Source organism: Scomber japonicus, chromosome 10 (assembly GCF_027409825.1).
Source record: "Scomber japonicus isolate fScoJap1 chromosome 10, fScoJap1.pri, whole genome shotgun sequence".
NCBI lineage: Eukaryota > Metazoa > Chordata > Actinopteri > Scombriformes > Scombridae > Scomber > Scomber japonicus.
The window spans coordinates 28,446,808-28,467,264 of NC_070587.1; the positions used below are offsets into that span (position 1 = coordinate 28,446,808).

General features: G+C 38.7%; 1 protein-coding gene across 1 annotated transcript; it reads left to right on the forward strand.

The window, feature by feature from the left end:
- Positions 1 to 5,093: 5,093 nt before the first annotated feature.
- On the forward strand, positions 5,094 to 20,416 carry ppox (protoporphyrinogen oxidase). The gene is made up of 14 exons (XM_053327829.1): positions 5,094 to 5,325; positions 6,250 to 6,348; positions 8,959 to 9,045; positions 10,239 to 10,373; positions 10,913 to 11,028; positions 11,277 to 11,409; positions 12,070 to 12,214; positions 15,390 to 15,583; positions 16,334 to 16,394; positions 17,645 to 17,763; positions 18,088 to 18,201; positions 19,599 to 19,748; positions 19,934 to 19,976; positions 20,078 to 20,416. Exons 3-14 carry the CDS (start codon positions 8,962 to 8,964, stop codon positions 20,230 to 20,232), a joined length of 1,449 nt encoding a protein of 482 aa, XP_053183804.1. The 5' UTR covers positions 5,094 to 5,325; positions 6,250 to 6,348; positions 8,959 to 8,961; the 3' UTR covers positions 20,233 to 20,416.
- Positions 20,417 to 20,457: the final 41 nt, after the last annotated feature.

Consider the following 20,457-nt stretch of genomic DNA (forward strand, 5'->3'; position numbering starts at 1 on the left):
GCGTATCACCTGCTGTCTGCAGATGAAACTCTGTGTGTTCAGGTACTTCTTGTTTTATTTTCATTTCAGGGTTTCATTGTTTTAATGATTCCAAATTTTATTGTGTGTTCCAAATGTCAAAATAACTATTAATTGCTTTCATCATTTTTGTTTAATGAAGTACAGTTAAACATTTCTCTAGTTTGAATAAGCAGAATCATTTCTTTGTTTAGTTTATAGAGAATGTTGTATGTGATTTTGATTTCATAAATGTGTATTTGAATGCAATGAAAAAGAAAAAACTGCAACTGATGAAGAGGATGAAACAGATGATGGATTCAAGGCCACCATGCATCAAAAGTGCTAGTAACCTCTCCATGGTGGTGACCCTTGACTGTACGTTAAGTACATGGGTTGAAGACTCGTCAGTGCATAAATTAAATGTGTGACAATGATTAAAATTGTTAATGTGATTTAACTTTTCCTTTTCAGGAATGAAATGAGTATTTTGCTGTATTGCTGTAATCACATGTGTATGTATGTACCACCTTTTAAAGTGTAAGGTTTCCTAATGGGATAAGATAGTGTAAACGCATAGGTCTTGTTTCCTCCATACCATCGAAGCGTGGCCTTAAGCGCCTTGCTAGACTAGGAGTAGTCTAGCAAGGCTAGATATATAGCTTCTGTGAGATAGGTGCATGTGACTCATGATATCTGTCCTGAACACCTGTAATACTTCAGTGTTTCAGGGGTTCTTCATTCCTTTGAGGGTGAGCTTCACAACTGCCCTTGTTGGCGGGAAGGCGGAACTCGTGTCATGTGACAGAATAGGCATATGTGGTACATAAGAGGGGAATAGTATGATTTGCATGAAATGTTTTTCAATGATTTTCATGAAATGTTTTTCAATTCATTTTATTTTTCCCTAGGGACATTAATTGTAACGGAACGATGTTACTGTGTGAGTTTATGATTTCAATACTATTTGATTTTGTCTTATGTGACTTTTGTGGATTTGTACGGTAGATGCTGCTTCTGTTCTGGGGTACTCCGTGGGTAGTTTTGCTACTGTAATGTCTAGAGAGTATGGGTAGTCAGTATTGATCTCCTGATCAATAAGAGGGATTGTTAGGGAATTTTCCATCATTAATATGCACTGGGTCAAACTAGGCTTTGTGGTCATAGCAAGGCCTCACCAAATGATAGGGTTAGACACTGTCTCCCTTTGAGATAAGCAGTGAGTCTGCTCCTTTTGGGGAAAACAGGAGGCATTCTGATAGGGTTGCTATAGCAGCCGAGGTCAGATATGTGTTTGACTGTTTTCCCTGAATGGGGTAGAGGCAGCTGGAGTCAGAGGTTTGATATAGTGTTGGATGTAGGACAAAGGTCCTGAATAAAGTCTAAGCAATGTTTTGTCTATAGACCAGTAGACTAAATTCTGTATATTGTAGATGTGTTGGATCATGGCTCAACCATGGGCATTATCTGTGTGGTTTAAAGTCTATCACCAGAGGAGAGAAGCTTCAGAATTGAAGGAAGGATCAGGGCATATAACGTGTACTGATCATTCGTTCGTTTCTCCTTCATGAAGTAAATAAACCTTTTCAATACAAGACATCCTGGACTCCTGTCTACTCTCTCCATTGATATATGGGCTGCATAATTAAAATCACAATCAGTTTGGGTCTGCCAGGTCTGACCGGCATCCTCCCCCACCATCGTAGCCAACTCACCAACAGGTGGTGATCAGTTGACAGCTCTGCCCCTCTCTTCACCTGAGTGTCCAAGACATGCGGCCGCAAGTCCGACGACACGACTACAAAGTCAATCATTGAACTGTGGCCTAGGGTGTCCTGGTGCCAAGTGCACATATGGACACCCTAATGCTTGAACATGGTGTTCGTTATGGACAACCTGTGACGAGCACAGAAGTCCAATAACAGAACACCACTCGGGTTCAGATTGGGGGAGCGTTCCTCCCAATCACACCCCAGAGGGAGTACTTTCCAGCAACCCACTTGAGGAAAAAAAACCTTTTCCTCAGACGTTTCTTTTTCAGCTCAAACTGAAACATCGACTCTTAAATGCTTCCAAGTGGCTCTAAAGGGTTTGAACTCGTCAGACCCCCTCCAAGGAGTCCAAGAAGGGTCGATACTCTGAACTGCTGTTTGGACCATGGGCGCAGACAACAGTCAGGATCCATCCCCCCACCCGAAGGCAGAGGGAGACTACCCTCTCGTCTACCGGGGTAAACGCCAACATACAAGCACCAAGCCGGGGGGCAATAAGTATTGCCACCCCTTCCTGGCACCTCTCATCAGTGGCAACTCCAGAGTGGAAGAGAATCCAACCCCTTGTGAGAAGACTGGTTCCAGAGCCCTTGCTGTGCGTCGAGGTGAGGCCAACTATATCTAGCTGGAACTTCTCAACCTCACACACCAGCTCAGGCTCCTACCCCACCACAGAGGTGACGTTCCACGTCCCTAGAGCTAGCTTCTGCAGCTGGGGGTCGGACCGCCAAGGTCCCCGCCTGCAGCTGCCACCCAGCTCACTACATTCCCAACCCCTTTGGTCCCCCCCACTGATGGGGGTATAATTATATGAGAATATAATTATAATCTTTAAAATTATAATGTATGTGTGTTATTTTAATGCAGGCTAATAAAAATGAGGCAGGATACATACAGAAGACCATGAATTAACTTTAAAACACATTTTTTTGGAGTGACAGCTGGCTGAATAAATGAAACACCAGGATTAACTAAGCCTGGATGTTAGCCTGAGTCCCAACCAAATTGAACCGGGATATCCGGAAAATCCTGGCTTAATCCGCTACCTAGGTTTTGTGCAACAGCTCTCTGGATATATGAAGGGTTTTTTGTTTTTTAAACAAAACAAAAAAAGATCTGTGCACATTGTGCATGTGCGAGAAACGGCTCTCAGATAGTGTATTACTACTTCTCTGTTATAAAAAAAAACTGTTTACATACAGTTAGTGTATTAGTACATTACTACTTCTCTGTTTACATACAGATAGTATATTAGTATGTATTTTTGTAGCCATGCTGTGCTCAGCATGATGCCATTAGGTCTGACAAAACATGTCTCGGAATGATGGATATCAGACCAGAATAACTGGAGGTGCCTGAAAAAGGATATCACATTCTGCTCAAAATGTGTATAGATAGTCCATTACTACTTCTCTGGTGAAATAGTGTATTAATACTTCTCTGGTTACATACAGATAGTGTATTACTACTTCTCTCGTTATATGCAGATAGTGTATTACTACTTCTCTGGCTATACAGATATTGTATTACTACTTCTCTGGTTATACAGATAGTGTATTACTATTTCTCTGGTTACATACAGATAGTGTATTACTACTTCTCTGGTCATATAGTGTATTACTACTTCTCTGGTTATACAGATAGTGTATTACTACTTCTCTGGTTATACAGATAGTGTATTACTACTTCTCTGGTTATATACAGATAGTGTATTACTACTTCTCTGGTTATATAGTGTATTACTACTTCTCTGGTTATACAGACAGTGTATTACTACTTCTCTGGTTACATACAGATAGTGTATTACTACTTCTCTGGTTATATACAGATAGTGTATTACTACTTTTCTAGTTATACAGAAACAGATAGTGTATTACTACTTCTCTGGTTACATACAGATAGTGTATTACTAGTTCTCTGGTTATATACAGATAGTGTATTACTAGTTCTCTGGTTATATACAGATAGTGTATTAATAGTTCTCTAGTTATATACAGATAGTGTATTACTACTTCTCTAGTTATATACAGATAGTGTATTACTACTTCTCTGGTTACATACAGATAGTGTGTTACTACTTTTCTGGTTATACAGATAGTGTATTAATACTTCTCTGGTTACTTACAGATAGTGTATTACTACTTCTCTGGTTATATAGTGTATTACTACTTCTCTGGTTATATAGTGTATTACTACTTCTCTGGTTATACAGACAGTGTATTACTAGCTACTTCTCTAGTTACATACAGATAGTGTATTACTACTTCTCTAGTTATATAGTGTATTAGGCTACTACTTCTCTGGTTATACAGATAGTGTATTACTACTTCTCTAGTTACATACAGATAGTGTATTACTACTTCTCTGGCTATATACAGATAGTTTATAACTACTTTTCTGGTTATATGCAGATAGTGTATTAGTATTTCTCTGGTTATACAGATAGTATATTACTACTTCTCTGGCTATATACAGATAGTTTATAACTACTTTTCTGGTTATATGCAGATAGTATATTACTACTTCTCTGGCTATATACAGATAGTTTATAACTACTTTTCTGGTTATATGCAGAAAGTATATTACTACTTCTCTGGTTATGTACAGATAGTGTATTACTACTTCTCTGGTTAGATAATTATTACTACTTCTCTGGTTACATACAGATAGATATTACTATCTGTCTGTTTACATAGGCTACAGATTACTAGCTACTTCTCTAGTTACATACAGATAGTGTATTACTACTTCTCTAGTTACATACAGATAGTGTATTACTACTTCTCTGGCTATATACAGATAGTTTATAACTACTTTTCTGGTTATATGCAGATAGTATATTACTACTTCTCTGGTTATGTACAGATAGTGTATTACTACTTCTCTGGTTAGATAATTATTACTACTCCTCTGGTTATGTACAGATAGTGTATTACTACTTCTCTAGTTACATACAGATAGTATATTACTACTTCTCTGGTTATGTACAGATAGTGTATTACTACTTCTCTGGTTAGATAATTATTACTAATTCTCTGGTTATATACAGATAGTGTATTACTACTTCTCTGGTTATATAGATATTACCACTTCTCTGGTTACATACAGATAGATATTACTATCTGTCTGTTTACATAGGCTACAGATGTAAAAACTTGTGTTGAACTTCTATTGTTTTTATTTTTTGTGCGGACTCGCATCCAACTGCTAAAGCGTGTATGAAATACATCTATCCAACCTATAAAACTAGTTTGTCCAAGCGGCGTTGCCGTACGTAAAACTATCCAATATGGCGGACCCGACTGCGCCTGTGCGAATCACATATGTCCATAGTCATTACGTAGACGCCTTTCTTATATACAGTCTATGGTAGACGCCTTATTATGTGCCGGAACGTAAATCGTCGCCTCTGTATTGGATGGGTCCCCGTTTATTTGTCTTTTGCAATGACAACCAGGTATCAGTAGAATAGTTTTGTAACATTACAGGATCTTATAATACATCCACGGTTGGAACTGTCGGGCATCCATTCGCAAGTTTCCGGCCACACATAAAGGTAACAATTGGCAGTTTTTAACTCATTTCATTTGTTTTGAAATGAATATTTGGAGTCTGTGTTTCTACCGATGTGTGTATTGAGATATACTACTGTCCAATGGTCTGAATTATATGTGCGTGCTGACAGTCACTGTTATACTTTATAAAGGCGAACAGTATTTTGCTCTCGCTGCCATAGATTCAAGTCCTCGTCCCAGTTTTACTCTAACTTAATCTTCAAAGACTCCTCTCACCAACTGGAAGAAAAATATTCCTTCTGCTACAGGATAGAATAGATTTTGAACCTCCTTCCCAAATTGCGACTCGTTTAGGAAAAGTCTTTGAATATTCAGGAAACATTCAGAGCAATAAGTGTTGTTGGACCTCATGTTAGAGAAACGGCTTTGCTCTTTGACTGAGAAGCACAAGCTGAGGCTGTGTTGGCTTCATCAGTGGCAGCAGATTATTTGACCGTATTTTCTATGAGTCATTTGAATCTATTGACAATAGCATCATTCTATAATTCTTTTTAAATTCCCAGAAGAAAGTCTGTTAAGCATATGAAGGATTTTATGAACAACACAGAGAAATTGCAGCATTATTTGTTGTGGACAGAGTATACAGATGTGCTCTTAGTCAGGATCTGTTGTGATCAGTCTTCAGGGGTCAGAATTTCAAACACTGTCTTTTACAGTACCATGATAAGAATATTTAGATTCATGAATTGGGTCAGTCAAGTGTCTTATTCAAGGGTATAAGTTTGTGGGGTGGGACACAGAAAGTGTTAGAGGTCTGCAGTTTTAATATTAAAGAAAATCATAGAACTCCTCAGTCTAATCCTGACTCTTTGTTTACTGCAAAGTTGGACAGTTGGACAGCCAGCTGGGTGAAGGAATGAGACATCATCTGATTAACTAACTGTTTTCCATATCTTTATCAACAGGCCTCGTTTACCAGACGCACCCTATCATAGCACGCCAGCTACATTGAAGACACAATTCCTACTTAATGTTCAACCTGCACTGCTGTGATCTTTAAAGAGGTACTGCACACTAAAACATTCTTTAGTGCTCATTTGACCTGTAACGAAATCATATGACTGTACTGTGAGGAAACGCATCAATGCTGCTGTTCATATTGACAGCAGCATTGGCGGACCTGTTTGTTCAGTTTATAAACTAAACAAACAGTGTTCAGTGAGCACTCTCCACTGTGGGCAGACAGGTTCAGGAAGAGACAGCTGGAGAGTTAAAGAGCTGCAGGGCAAGATGCAGAATGACTTCTGATTTGTACGGTGGCCAGGAGGTGCAAACCAAGATTACAACATGTGAAACACTTTTACAAAGCTTGAGACAAATTAACATTTTGGAAAACATTTTTACATATCATAAAACAAAATTTTACCATAATTACCATAACATATTTACAAGTCCCGAAACAAATTTACATTTCAGAAAACAAATTAACAAGACACGAAACACTTTTACAAATGGCAAAACAAATTTAAAAGCGGCGAAACAAATTTACAAGTCCCGAAACAAATCAAACCATCAACCGGAAAGGGAATGTACCAACTCCGGGGTTGAACCAGAAGTGATAACGGGGAGCAGCCAATACGAGCTGTTGTTGTCGTCGTCGGTAGAGTTCATGGTGAGCCAAGATCACGATCGCGTGATGTTTTGCCCGTTTTGTGGCAAACACATGAGCCGCTTATAAATTTGTTTTGCCATTTGTAAAAGTGTTTTGTGTCTTGTTAATTTGTTTTCTGAAATATAAACTTGTTTCGGGACTTGTAAATGTGTTATGGTAATATAATTTTGTTTTATGATATGTAAAAATGTTTTCCAAAATGTATATTTGTCTCAAGCTTTGTAAAAGTGTTTCACATGTTGTAATCTTATAAGGGAGTATGCAATAAATTCAATCAGGCAGTATTTCTAATACATGTATTTAAAATACGTATTTTCTATCTATCTATCTATCTATCGGGCTTATTTTCCTTTGCTGGACTGATTAACAGGCTCCATAGGCGTCGTCTGAATGCAACACTGTTTGAGAAGTTAGTTGTGCTTAAAGGCATCAACTGAGGAGACACCACTAGCTAAGGTGGCTTAGATTACACATGCTCCTTTGCTCACACAAGGACAGCACGAGGACTTGAGTTCACAAGCTTTGATAGCAACACTTGAGTTTGCTATTTTCTTTCATTTTTCTGTTTTTACAGTTTTTTAAAGGCTAGACTAGGCTTTAAATTTGTCTGTGTTCTCTGACCTATGAAATATTTCAGTGCTATGGTGACTTGACAAGATCATTTCCTACCTCAAACAAGGACATTTCCAACCTCTTGCACATTTCAAATAAGAAATGATTGATAATGTCATAATTATTGGCTTCTAATTGGCTTAACTGGTTGGATGGTATTAATGTGACAACCAGTATTTTATTTTGATACATTTTTTGGCTGCTATATTTTGTAGCTTATTTTGATACATTTTTAAGGTGGGTATTTTGTATTTTATTTGGAAATACATTTTAGATGTATTTGTGCCCATCCCTGATAGTGTCGTCCTGCCCTGTGGACTGTATGGGAGTGAAATATAGGGTCCACTCAGTCATAGCTGTACTCAGACTAACTCCCTCCTTCTATGAACAGTCTCACATCAACACTTCTTTCAAACACCAATCAGAGGAAATCAAATTATAACACAGTGTAAATAAACTTATTTAAAAGACAAAGTAGATTGGAATGTTATCTGGCCCTAAACTGACATTATAAATGAGGAAATAGGTAAGTGTTCTCAGACTCCTGGGCCCTACTGTATATTGTACTAATGTTTTTTTTATTTTTGATGCTGTGACAGTATTGTTGTTGTGACATTGATGTCGATAAAACAAATTTGCATTTGAATTTAAAAGAACTCTGCTCAGACAATTTTACCAACTTTTTCATAGTAAGTATTAAGTAGTTGAGGAGATATACTATATGGAACAATAGAATCATTCTAATATCCATTACAAACTCCTTCAGAGAGGTATCCCATCCCATCATCCCTGGGGTTCTGTTAGGAAGATCCTCAACTCTACTTTACAGGATCAAACTGTGGATAAGCAACATCTCTAAACAGCATGTGTGATGTAGAAACTATTCATGATAACCATAACCCCTACAACCTCTGCTGCTAAAACCTCCAGCCATCATCACTACCTTGCCTCTTTCAAAAGAAGATTTTTTTTTGCTGTCTGCAAAGTTCAACAAATGTATAATTTGTTTTGGAAAGGGTGGACTAAGGAGAAAGAGTACCTGCCACTGCTTTAGGAATGTCAGACATGGAGCAAAGTCAGGTTCAATTTCATTGACCTGAGAAGCTAGTCACTGTGGATGAACCTGTACCCTGCAGAGAGTTATTGAAGTAAAGATCAGGACCTGGACAGGGATCCTGATGGATATCTCTTGATATCCATCGAGGATAGAGGCTTTGATGTGACTTTTAGAGTATTGGTCTCAGCTGAGGCTGTGTGTAGGAACTTTTGGCTTAGAGAGGACTAAAGGAACAGACAATGTAATTTGGAAAGTTAACCTTGATCATTTGTACATGAGTCACTTAGTGTTAAAGCTGTACTCTTATCAGTTGTGATTTGTGCTTGAATTCAGCCAATGAGAACAGTTGCGGTCCTTGGAGGGGGGATTGGGGGTTTGGCAGCATCTTACTACCTCTGCAAGAGCCCCCACGTTAGCAAGGTAAAACACACACACACACACACACACACACACACACACACACACACACACACACACTGTTAGTAGAAGAATCTCATGAGCTTAGATATTCGTTAAAGCTCTGGGTTTATCAAGGTAAAAGAAGTTTGTATGATGATGTCACATTTCCTGCTGATCACACAGAGGGCTGCTGAAGATGAAGCAAACATGAACATTACTAAAGACTGTGCAGGGTGGTGGCGGTGTTTAGCTCAGTGGGTAGAGCACTCGCAGGTTCGAATCCCGCACCGAGTGGTCCTGTCCTGCATGTCATTGCCCCCCTCTCTGCCTCCCATTTCCTGTCTCTCTCTCTACTAACCTGTACAATAAAAGCAAAAAGCCCCAAAAATATACTTTAAAAAAAGACTGTGCAGGGCCATCTCACCTCAAATACAGCCCAACCCCATTATCATCATTAAAATGATTTCACTTTTAACTAAAAAATGTTATAAAGGGGAAGCTATGTCATATATTTAGTGTATTTAGTGCTTAGGTTGTTATCTAGCTTATCTCATCCAAATTCTTCCCTTTGATTCAAAATCAGTTCTTTATTGGCTTTCTGACAATTAGCCTTTCTAACACTAAACCTATAGAATCAAACAAAGACATGCAATTTTCACTTTCACCAAAAGCCCAGCTCCTGCCAGCCATCCAGGGCCTTGCTGCTGAGCTGGGTACAGCTTTTTAACACTACATTACCCTCATTACAGTAGTAGCTACAAACACAAATTGAACAATAAATATGTTACTATTCAAAACGTCCTTACAGAAACATGCCATGGCAGGCCAACAACAACTGGCTTACCTGTGCCACAGTCTTCTGGATCTACTGGAAAGTGTCACTTCATTCTCTTTCAAAAGAAGAAAGTGTTTAATTCCAATTTAATGCACATAACTTTTTTAATTGATTGGTATATTGCTGCATTGCCTCATGTGAATAGCTGCACTAGAAATATGTTTAATGAAAAAAATGTTGACAATTGTTATTGCCCCCACTGTAAGTGCAGAAATATGTAATATTAATAATACAAGTGAAAATGAGTGAAAACGAATCAAGTATAAAAACAAAATAGCAAATGACTTTGACCACTCCAACACTAAATTTGTCTTTCATTTTTGTATTTTTCAGTTTTAAAAAATGAAGCATATTGTTGAATCAACTTATTTTTCTCAAGGTTGTTATATTGGAGTCCAGCAGTCGTTTTGGGGGATGGCTGTGGTCTACCAGGAGGTCAGATGGTGCAGTGTTTGAACATGGACCTAGAGGGATTCGACCTGCTGGGGCAGTGGGGCGCAACACGCTCAATATGGTGAGTTTTTACCAGAGTCATGAGGATGAAGTCACAGCTGTGTTTATCTCTCTCTCCCAGGCACTTTACTGTTGTATACACAGTATATTTATATTTAAGATGCCAACAGGCTTAAAAATCAGCAGCACATGTTTGAGGAAAGGTCATTTTTAATTGAAAAAAGAATGAGCTCATACAAAATTAGGAAATATGAACTAGTCAGCTTCATGTTTATTGGTCCTTAAGAAGTCAAAATATTGAAAGCAGACCATAAAGCTCAAACACTTGAGTGACCAAGGTGAGGAATCCCCTCTTACATGATTAGTGAAAATATATATATCTATAATTAGACATCTGTCTGATTTACTTCTGTCCAATACAAGGATTGTTGGCCCTCCTTTTTCTGTTTTGTGAGATGTTGTGTTTTGTTGAATCCCAAATAGGCTGCACTAAAACTCCTATACATCCAAAGATTATAATAAGGCAGCCTCCAATATTTCTGTTAGCATTCAAAATGATTTCATGAATAAAAAGTGTAATGTGTCTGTTTATGTGTGCAGGTGGATGAGCTGGGTCTTGCAGGAGAGATTCTGCCAGTCACCTACAGTCATGTCGCCTCCAAGAACAGATTTTTATATGTTAACAAACAGCTCCACAGGATGCCTTCAGGAATAAGGTACAATAATGATTATGTTTGGCTAGTTAGTAGTAATTAAAGAAACAAAGGTTTTAATATTCATTCATATTAGTATGCCAATGCATCCAAACTGTGGATGTTATTAATATTTTATAGATAGTGTGAGATAAATATGATCTGTTTGTATTTGTCGTAAACTACTACTTAATCAGTTTCCTTCTCTCTCTCTCTCTCTCTCTCTCTCACTCTCTCTCTCTCTCTTTTCCGCCCATCTGTCATTCTTTCAGTGGACTTGTGCAGACAGTCCCACCCTTCTCTCGCCCCCTCCTGTTGAGTGTTGCCCCGGAGATGCTGGTAAAGAAAGGCAAGAAGGAAGATGAGTCTATCCATTCATTTGTTTCTCGGAGGTTTGGAAAGGAAGTGAGTAGCACTCTCAGAACCTTGTCAGCATGATGTTAATTCCAAAAGTGTAGTGATGTCCTCACCTTAAACTAGCTTGATGTATGAACCAAAACATCCTTTAATGGTTTTGTGGCATTATAGATATATCCTATATACTGGACTGTGGTCATAGTCATTTGTCAGTTTTGCTAACTTAACATCTGACTGTGAATAGTGTTGTGGAAGGCAGAGAGGGCTGCTTCTGCTCAATATTTTCATTGTAAATAAATTTGTTGTAGGTTGGGATTGATGGACTCAAAGGAGAGGTTCATGTTTTTTACAAGTCATCCACATTGGTCTCATTTTTGGAATAGATGATTTTTTCACAGCCAGTCTGGACAGGAGGAAGGATGGCAGAGACCCAAATCTCCCTTAATGTACAAGTTACACATGAGCATTGTGTTAAGATAAAATTAAAGAGATGTGATCTTCTCCTGTAACAGCAATTCATCTTCATATTGCCTTCTAATTTTCTCTCTCTCTCTCTCTCTGTGTGTGTGTGTGTGTGTGTGTGTGTGTGTGTGTGTGTGTGTGTGTGTGTGTGTGTGTGTGTGTGTGTGTGTGTGTGTGTGTGTGTGTGTGTGTGTGTGTGTGTGTGTGTGTGTGTGTGTGTGTGTGTGTGTGTGTGTGTGTGTGTAGCTGGCAGATATAGCTATAGACAGTTTGTGTCGTGGTGTGTTTGCAGGGGACTGCAGGAAGTTGAGTGTGCGCTCCTGTTTTCCTGTCCTCTACAATGCAGAACAGCACAGAGGTTCTGTGACACTGGGTATGCTGTTGGGCACAGGTACAGTCAACTGTTACTATTCTGTTCATACTGTGATTCAACCACAAAGCTCACTTTTAAAGCTTAATTTAGAAAATAAAAAACATGTAGTATCAGATTACTAACAAGAAGAATCACTAAGAAATGACATGCCTGTAAAGATTAATGGCCAAATCAGATCTACCTTCACCTGTGACTGCATGCTCTGTTGTCTGTCTCTGCTAGCGTTCTAACAACACACTGAACTAAGTACATCACACCACTTCTTCAATCTTTACACTGGCATGCAGTTAGGTTAAAATAGATTAGATTATAAATAGATTCAAGTGCTGCTGCAAGGTAATAAATCACTTCCAGGAGCAGGGCACTAATATGTGCTGCCAGGATATAGCACACTTCCTCGTGTCTGAATCACCACCAGCTCAGTGATTCAAAGGCTTCTGTTGTTGGATTCATTGATGACTATTTCCTCAGCTATAGAAACAATGGACCTAAAGCTTTTAAGGCAAGATTAAGAAAGTGGATGTCACCCTTCTTTGCCAGAGCCAGATAAAACAACAAATAACTAAACATTTACATTTACATTTCAATCAATCAATCAATCAATCTTTATTTATATAGCGCCAAATCACAACAAAGTTATCTCAAGGCACTTTACACATAGAGCAGGTTCAAACCAAACTCTTCAGGTTTTAACTTTAAAGAGACCCAACATTCCCACATGAGCAACAGTGGCGAGAAAAAACTCCCTTTTAACAGGAAGATACCTCAGGCAGAACCAGACTCAGAAGTGGGCGGACATCTGCCTCGACCGGTTGGGGTTGAGAGGAGAGAAAGGAAGGATAGAGGAGAGAGGCACAATGAAAATCAACAATGGAGCCAGATGGTCCGGGACTGGAATCCGTCATCCGGACGTCTACAGGCCCAGATTACCTGTAAGACCAGAAAGCAGAGCCAGAAACCAGAAACCAGAAAGACAACTCCGGGGAAGAAGTTTAGGTTATTGAATGCATTAATAGAACATAAGTGTTAATGGATATAGATGGATAGATAGAGAGAGAGAGAGAGGGAGGAGGAGAGAGAGGCCCAGTGCATCATGGGGGTGGGGGTCCCCCGGCAATCTAAGCCTATGGCAGCATAAATTAAGAGCTCAAAGAGCCCTAACTATAAGCTTTATCAAAAAGGAAAGTTTTAAGCCTACTCTTAAATATAGGGAGGGTGTCTGCCCCCCGGACCAAATCTGGAAGATGGTTCCACAGGAGAGGAGCCTGATAGCTGAAGGCTCTACCTCCTGTTCTACTTTTAGAGATACTAGGAACCACAAGTAGACCTGCATGCTGGGAGCGCAGTGTTCTAGTAGGTACATAAGGTACTATCAGTTCTTTGAGATATGATGGGGCCTGACCATTGAGAGCTTTGAAGGTGAGAAGGAGGATTTTGAATTCTATTCTGAATTTTATGGGAAGCCAATGCAGTGAAGCCAAGATGGGAGTAATATGATCTCTCTTTCTAGTTTTTGTCAGAAAACGAGCAGCTGCATTCTGGACCAGCTGGAGAGTCTTTAGAGACTTATTAGGACAGCCTGATAATAATGAATTACAGTAGTCCAGCCTAGAAGTAACAAATGCATGGACTAGTTTTTCAGCATCATTTTGAGACAGGATATGTCTAATTTTTGCAATATTACGCAGATGAAAGAAGGCAGTCCTTGAAATTTGTTTTATGTGGGAATTAAAGGACAAATCCTGATCAAAGATAACTCCTAGGTTCCTCACAGTGGAGCTGGAGGCCAGAGTAATGCCATCCAGAGTAATTATGTCGTTTGATAGTGAATTTCTAAGGTGTTTAGGGCCAAGCACAATAACTTCAGTTTTTTCTGAGTTTAATAACAGGAAGTTGCAGGTCATCCAGGCCTTTATGTCCTTAATGCATTTTTGTAGTTTAGATAATTGGCTTTATTGATAGGTATAATTGAGTATCATCTGCATAACAATGAAAATGTATTGAGTGATTCCGGATAATGTTTCCTAGAGGAAGCATATATAAGGAGAATAGTATTGGTCCAAGCACTGAGCCTTGAGGAACACCATATCTAACTTTTGTTTGCATGGAGGATTTATCATGAACATTTACAAACTGAAATCTATCAGATAGATATGATTTAAACCATTTCAATGCGGTTTCTTTAATGCCAATTAAATGTTCAAGTCTCTGCAGCAGGATTTGATGATCAATAGTATCAAAGGCAGCACTAAGGTCTAACAGGATGAGGACAGAGAGAAGTCCATTATCTGATGAGGTTAAAAGGTCATTTGTAACTTTTACCAGTGCAGTCTCTGTGCTATGATGAGCTCTTAATCCAGACTGAAAATTCTCAAATAAACTGTTACTATGGAGAAAGTTACACAGCTGATTAGCAACTGCTTTCTCAAGGATCTTAGAGAGAAAGGGAAGGTTTGATATCGGCCTATAGTTGGCTAGAACCTCTGAATCAAGAGTAGGCTTTTTAAGAAGTGGTTTAATTACAGCTACCTTAAAGGACTGTGGTACATAAGCTGTCACCAAAGACAGATTAATCATATCTAACAAGGAAGTGCTAACTGAGGGGAATACTTCCTTGAGCAGCCTAGTTGGAATCGGGTCTAAGAGACAAGTTGATAGTTTCGATGAAGTAATCATTGAAGTTAATTCTGTAAGGTTGACTGGAGAGAAACAGTCTAAGGTATCAGGTTTAACAGCGATGTCTAGTTTTTCTGTGTTAGAAGATGAATCAGAGTTTATTGAGGGCAGGAGGTGATTGATTTTGTCCCTAATGGTTACAATTTTATCATTAAAGAAACTCATTTACAATGTTACACACAGATGGAACCAAATTATTGATGACCTTAAATGTTCTACAACTGAAGCCCCTTTGTTTCAATGGCAAAAGTACTATACTAATCCCAATTGAACAGGGGCTGTTTATTACTGCGCTGTTCATGTTCTAATGTATTTCTGAGTGTTATGTTAAGCCTCATTCCTTAAACCACTCGACACAGTTAACACATCAGACATGGAACATACTGGAACTTGACTATAAAACAGGATTGTTCCACTGTGTCTCAGTGAGATTAGTGCTAGTAGTAATGCTTACTACATTTAGTCTGTAACCTGTATGCTACTATTGAACTAAAGTTGTGTGTCTGAACAAATGTAGGTCCCAATCCTGTGATCCCTCCTGGGCCTCTGAGTCAGAGATCTATTAAAGAGTCGTGGGCTCAGTGGTCTCTGAGCAGAGGAATGGAGTCTCTCCCAGAATCTATCACAGAGTTCCTAGAACAGAGTGGGAGAGTACAGCTTCACAGAGAGGCAGCTGTTCAACACATCAGTCCTTCAGCCTCTGGTTGGACGGTAAGTCAAGACACTATAAACTTCAATATTTCAAATAACTCAAAAATATGAATGTAATGCCTCATCTGAAGAATTTAGAAAATTTGGTAACATTTTCTATTCCACGTAAATAACTCTATAAGTTTTAAAGCTCCATAATGTTTGCTCAAGGGATGGAAATGTCCTTTGTCCTCTTATCTGTCTCCAAACCACACACTCACAGCTCAGCGTTGGTTTCACTTTATTTATGTTAACATATCAATAGAGACAGAAACTACTTGAGGATTATTATTCAGTCTTCATTACAATCTCAACAAAAGAAAGTTCCTCACTGTCAGCAGCATTCTTGAATTTGGGTCTCTTTCCTCCTCCTCCTCTTTTTCTCCTCCTTACTTTGTTGCAATAGATGAGATGGTCAGAAACCAATCAAGGGCAAATCACAACTTGTGAAAAGTCACATAGCTCCAGATCTACATGATGGATTGACACTTAATTCTCTAGACAATGAGTCATAATGACTTTGGAGTTAAATGTCTCAACAATTGTAGGATGGATTGGAGATTCACACATTCATGTGGACATGATACCATGCTAAACTTAGTTGTTGAACACGACACACATGAAAACATGTCTGAGGAAGGCTTCTAGGGGGATAAACAATCACTCTGGACCGCTCTATTCTCATAATATTGTGTTATTTGGCTGCTTGCATTCTGTGTGTGTGTGTGCGTGCGTGTGCGTGCGTGTGTGCGCGTGTGTGCATGTGTGTAGATCCATTTGGAGGATGGAGTCATGTTAGCTGACCACATCATCTCTGCACTGCCTGCTAAAGGTAAATGATGAATAACAGGATATACAATTAAAAATGTTATCTTAGTATTGTGTGTTCCTAACATTTAAAATAATAATGTTATATGTAGTGGTGGGCCGTTATCGGTGTTAACGTGCTGCGTTAACGTGAGACTCTTATCGGGCGATAAAAATGATATCGCTGTTAATCTGTTCTCAAAGTTGGGTTGTGAGCTGGGTCTATACTACGCAAGCTATGATGACTTTCACCTTGATATTTTAGCGTGGATGGGAAATGTGAACAAGCTGGTCTGCCTGAGTGACTGGTGGAAGAAGGAGAAATAGAGCTTGGACTGATTGACACAAAGTTATGTACTTTATTATTTTTTAGTTATCATAGTATTATATATATTACTATAACAAATATTTCAAATACTACTCATGTTATTATGTTATTTAAAAATAAAGTTAGGCTATTTAAAAAATTTTAAAAAAAAGGAAACGGATACCGCCGGTAGTGTTGCTACCCCACTCCGCAGTCTATTAAAGCTTGTTATATTTTTCCGAGACATGAAATATAACGATTATAAATGATTTAAGATAGGCGTAGCACTTTGCTTCATGTTTGATACATGTTGTTGTCCGACTCGTTCATAGGAGGGAACGGGAGAGTTCGCTCAGTAGGTTTTAATTGAAAGTTTTTCAATACAAGATGTACAATGACAGGTGCCAACGAGGTAGATTACTCCAGTAAAAGTAAGACTTAGTTTTATGACTTAGAAGTCACCAAATGACTTACTTTAACGAATTTCGTTAGTTTATATAATGCAGATTTGTAAAGTATTACTTTTATGAGGGTCACAGTCACAGACAATAAACTTACCATTTCATAATTGTGGTAACAGCGGTGCAGCAGATGTAATGAAGTCCACGCAGCATGCTGGATGCAAACTAATATTAAACTGGGGAGGGGTTAAATGCAATCCCCGATGGACACCCCATCGTCAATGGACGACGGGGTGTCCATCAGACCAACCCTATTGGGTAGCACACATATTCTGAATGCCTTCGGCAGAATTCAAATGAGCCATTTTGATCTAGATTAATCTAGATTAATTCCAAGATTACAGTGAGATTAATCTACATTTAAAAAATTAATCTATGCCCACCACTAGTTATATGTAATATAATGTAATTATTAGGTTTCTGAAAAAGCTAATGTTTAAAGAACTCAAATAGAATTTATGAGAAACACAACAACAAAAAAAACTGTTCTTGCCATTACACCCTCAGCTCTCTCCTCAGTCCTGCCCCTCTCCTGTCAGCCTCTCATCCAGCAGCTGCAGGACATCTCCACGGTAACAGTTGCTGTGGTAAATCTGGAATATGAAGGTTCCATCCTGCCTGTAACGGTGAGAACTACAGAGCGTCAAACACTACACCTGCACACACATATACAGGAACAGAGGTTTGTGTTTTCATCACTTCAGAGGACATTACATTGAGTTACATTCATCTCCACCTAAATGTACCCTAACCAGACTCAACCATGTCCCCATAATGTGAGTAATACCTCTTCCACATAAAGATGTGGCATAATCAAACCCTGTGAAGCAATACAAGCACATCCTCTGCTGTAGAAACTAGTGACACCTCTTAGATCAAACACTTACACATTATAATGTGGCTCTGATAATTATTCATCATATTTCTTGCGTCTGTGTGTTTGTTGTCAGGGTTTTGGTCATCTGGTTCCATCATCTGAGGATCAGGGTTTACTTGGGGTGGTCTATGATTCTGTTCCCTTTCCTGAGCATAACAGACCTAATGGACAGACTACCAGAGTGACGGTACACACACACTCTCACATACTCACAGACACACGGTCTTTGTCGTTTGCTCCATCTATCTCATCCACTCTTCTCAATGCCCTCTCACTCTCTCAGGTGTGTATACTCTTGCTCTGTCTTTCTTTTATACAGTACTGCATGTTTTAGATCTAGAAACAGTTGTTCAACTTCAAACCTTCATACCTTCAAACCTTCATACCTTCATACCTTCAAACCTTCAAAACAGATCAGTTTAAATACAAATACTTTTCAGATGTAATTGAACTGTATCAGATCTATACCTGCTCTATGTGAAAAGTGTCTTGAGATAACTTTTGTTGAGATTCGGTGCTATGTTAATAAAATTCAGTTGAATGTATTAGCTCATATGTATGTTAGTAAGTGCATTTCTTTTCTGGATATTTACATCAAATGGAATTTCTCCATGAAAAGTATGGATGCTGAAGAAGTATTTGAGCTAAAATCATCTAAGCCATGCTGAACTCACTTCTTAACTAACTTTGCACATGTGGATGTTTGGACAGACAGTTTAAAAAGCAACTAAATGATCCAGGAAGTCATTTCTGGATTTTGTATTGTACCATAGGACCATTAACCATTGAAATATTAACAGTGCCTACACACAACTTCTACACTGGATAACACAGAAGTGTAGGGTCATTCCAGGTGGTCTGAAGTTGCAAAACATCATCTTGAATGAACCTCTCTACTGTTGACATGGCTGAATGTTTAGTAGAATGTATCAGAATGTAATCCTGGTTAGGCAGCAACCACAAGTAGCCTCTCTAGAAAGGCTTTATGGTACACTGCCTCCTCTCTGTCTGCCATTACTGACCTGTGACTTCACATTGTGACAGCAATCTTTTTTCTAGGCTCCGGGAAATTGTTTCAAATATAAAACCTTAATGGATTAAAAATCATAATACATAAAGTAATAATGACCATGTTTGTAGTCTATAGTAGTCTATGTCTATAACATCCTAAATGATTAATACAAATCAAAAAATTGAGAAATAAATAAGGCCAATACAAATTTAGACAATTTCTGAAGTCATCCAATCTCAACACTTAAAGGGGGCACGCTGACAACGCTCACCAGCTGGTCTCTTTTAAATTGGCTGTTTGATGCTTAGCAGGTTGTCTACGATGACTTTTTGGAAAACGCAGCTGATGAGAGAGGAGTTTTGTGCCAGTCTTTTGTCTGTTTACTCCTTTCACATTACATGTAGTCATATGATCCATTATGAATATAAAAGTATTGATGATCACAGCTTTAAAACAAATTGCTGCATGTATGCTGTATGTACAGTTTTAAAGAGTCTTGTTTATTTGAATCATCAGGCTCAGTTCTAGTATTGTGTGCAATTGTGATTTAAGGTCATGGCCTTGTTTCCTAGGTGATGATGGGTGGAGCCTGGTTCCAGGAAGTGTTTGGGGTCCCAGAAGCAGTCACAGATGAATGTCTTTTAGCCAGAGCCACTGACGCAGTGCAGTGCCACCTGGGAGTCACCACAGAACCCAGCTGGGCTCGGGTTTGTCTACACAGGGTATGACAAGACTCTCTGTATCTCCAAACCAGTTACCAATTCATGTCAAATTGTTAGAATTTCTAACAGCTACAAACAATATACCATTTACTTGTGTCCCATAGTCCCATACTGATACTGTATCTAGACTATAATGCTGTTATGTTGTAATAGTGATGAATTAGTTGATGTTTTTGTCTCATCAGGATTGCATCCCTCAGTATTATCAAGGACACTTTCGGAGAGTAGGTGAGTAACCACTACACTCACAAACTGAAATTATTCAAATGTTATTATAATTAGTAATTGTTATAATTTAACACTAAGTAAGATATCATTCGCCCTTCCAGAGTCCATGCGTAGCTTCATAAAGGAGAAGAATCTTCCACTATCTCTGATTGGGTCCTCGTATGATGGCGTGTCAGTGAATGATGTCATCTTTAGTGGACGGACAGCTGTGAAAGAGTTGTTGGGAACTGGAGTCAACACACATTTGATGGCCTAATGAGCATCCAGTCATGTGATCTTGGGACTCAATGTACATTAATTTATTTCCATAATTTAGCATTTGAATTTTGTTTTAGTTTATTTCCAGAAATAAGTTATTGACACTCATGGAACAGTTTATGGATGTGTACATGAATGATGAGAATAAGCACTTTGTAAAGCCAGTTGCCATCTAAGAAGTGTCACTAGTATGCAAGCTTGTGCTAACATGTGCAGTGTCAGT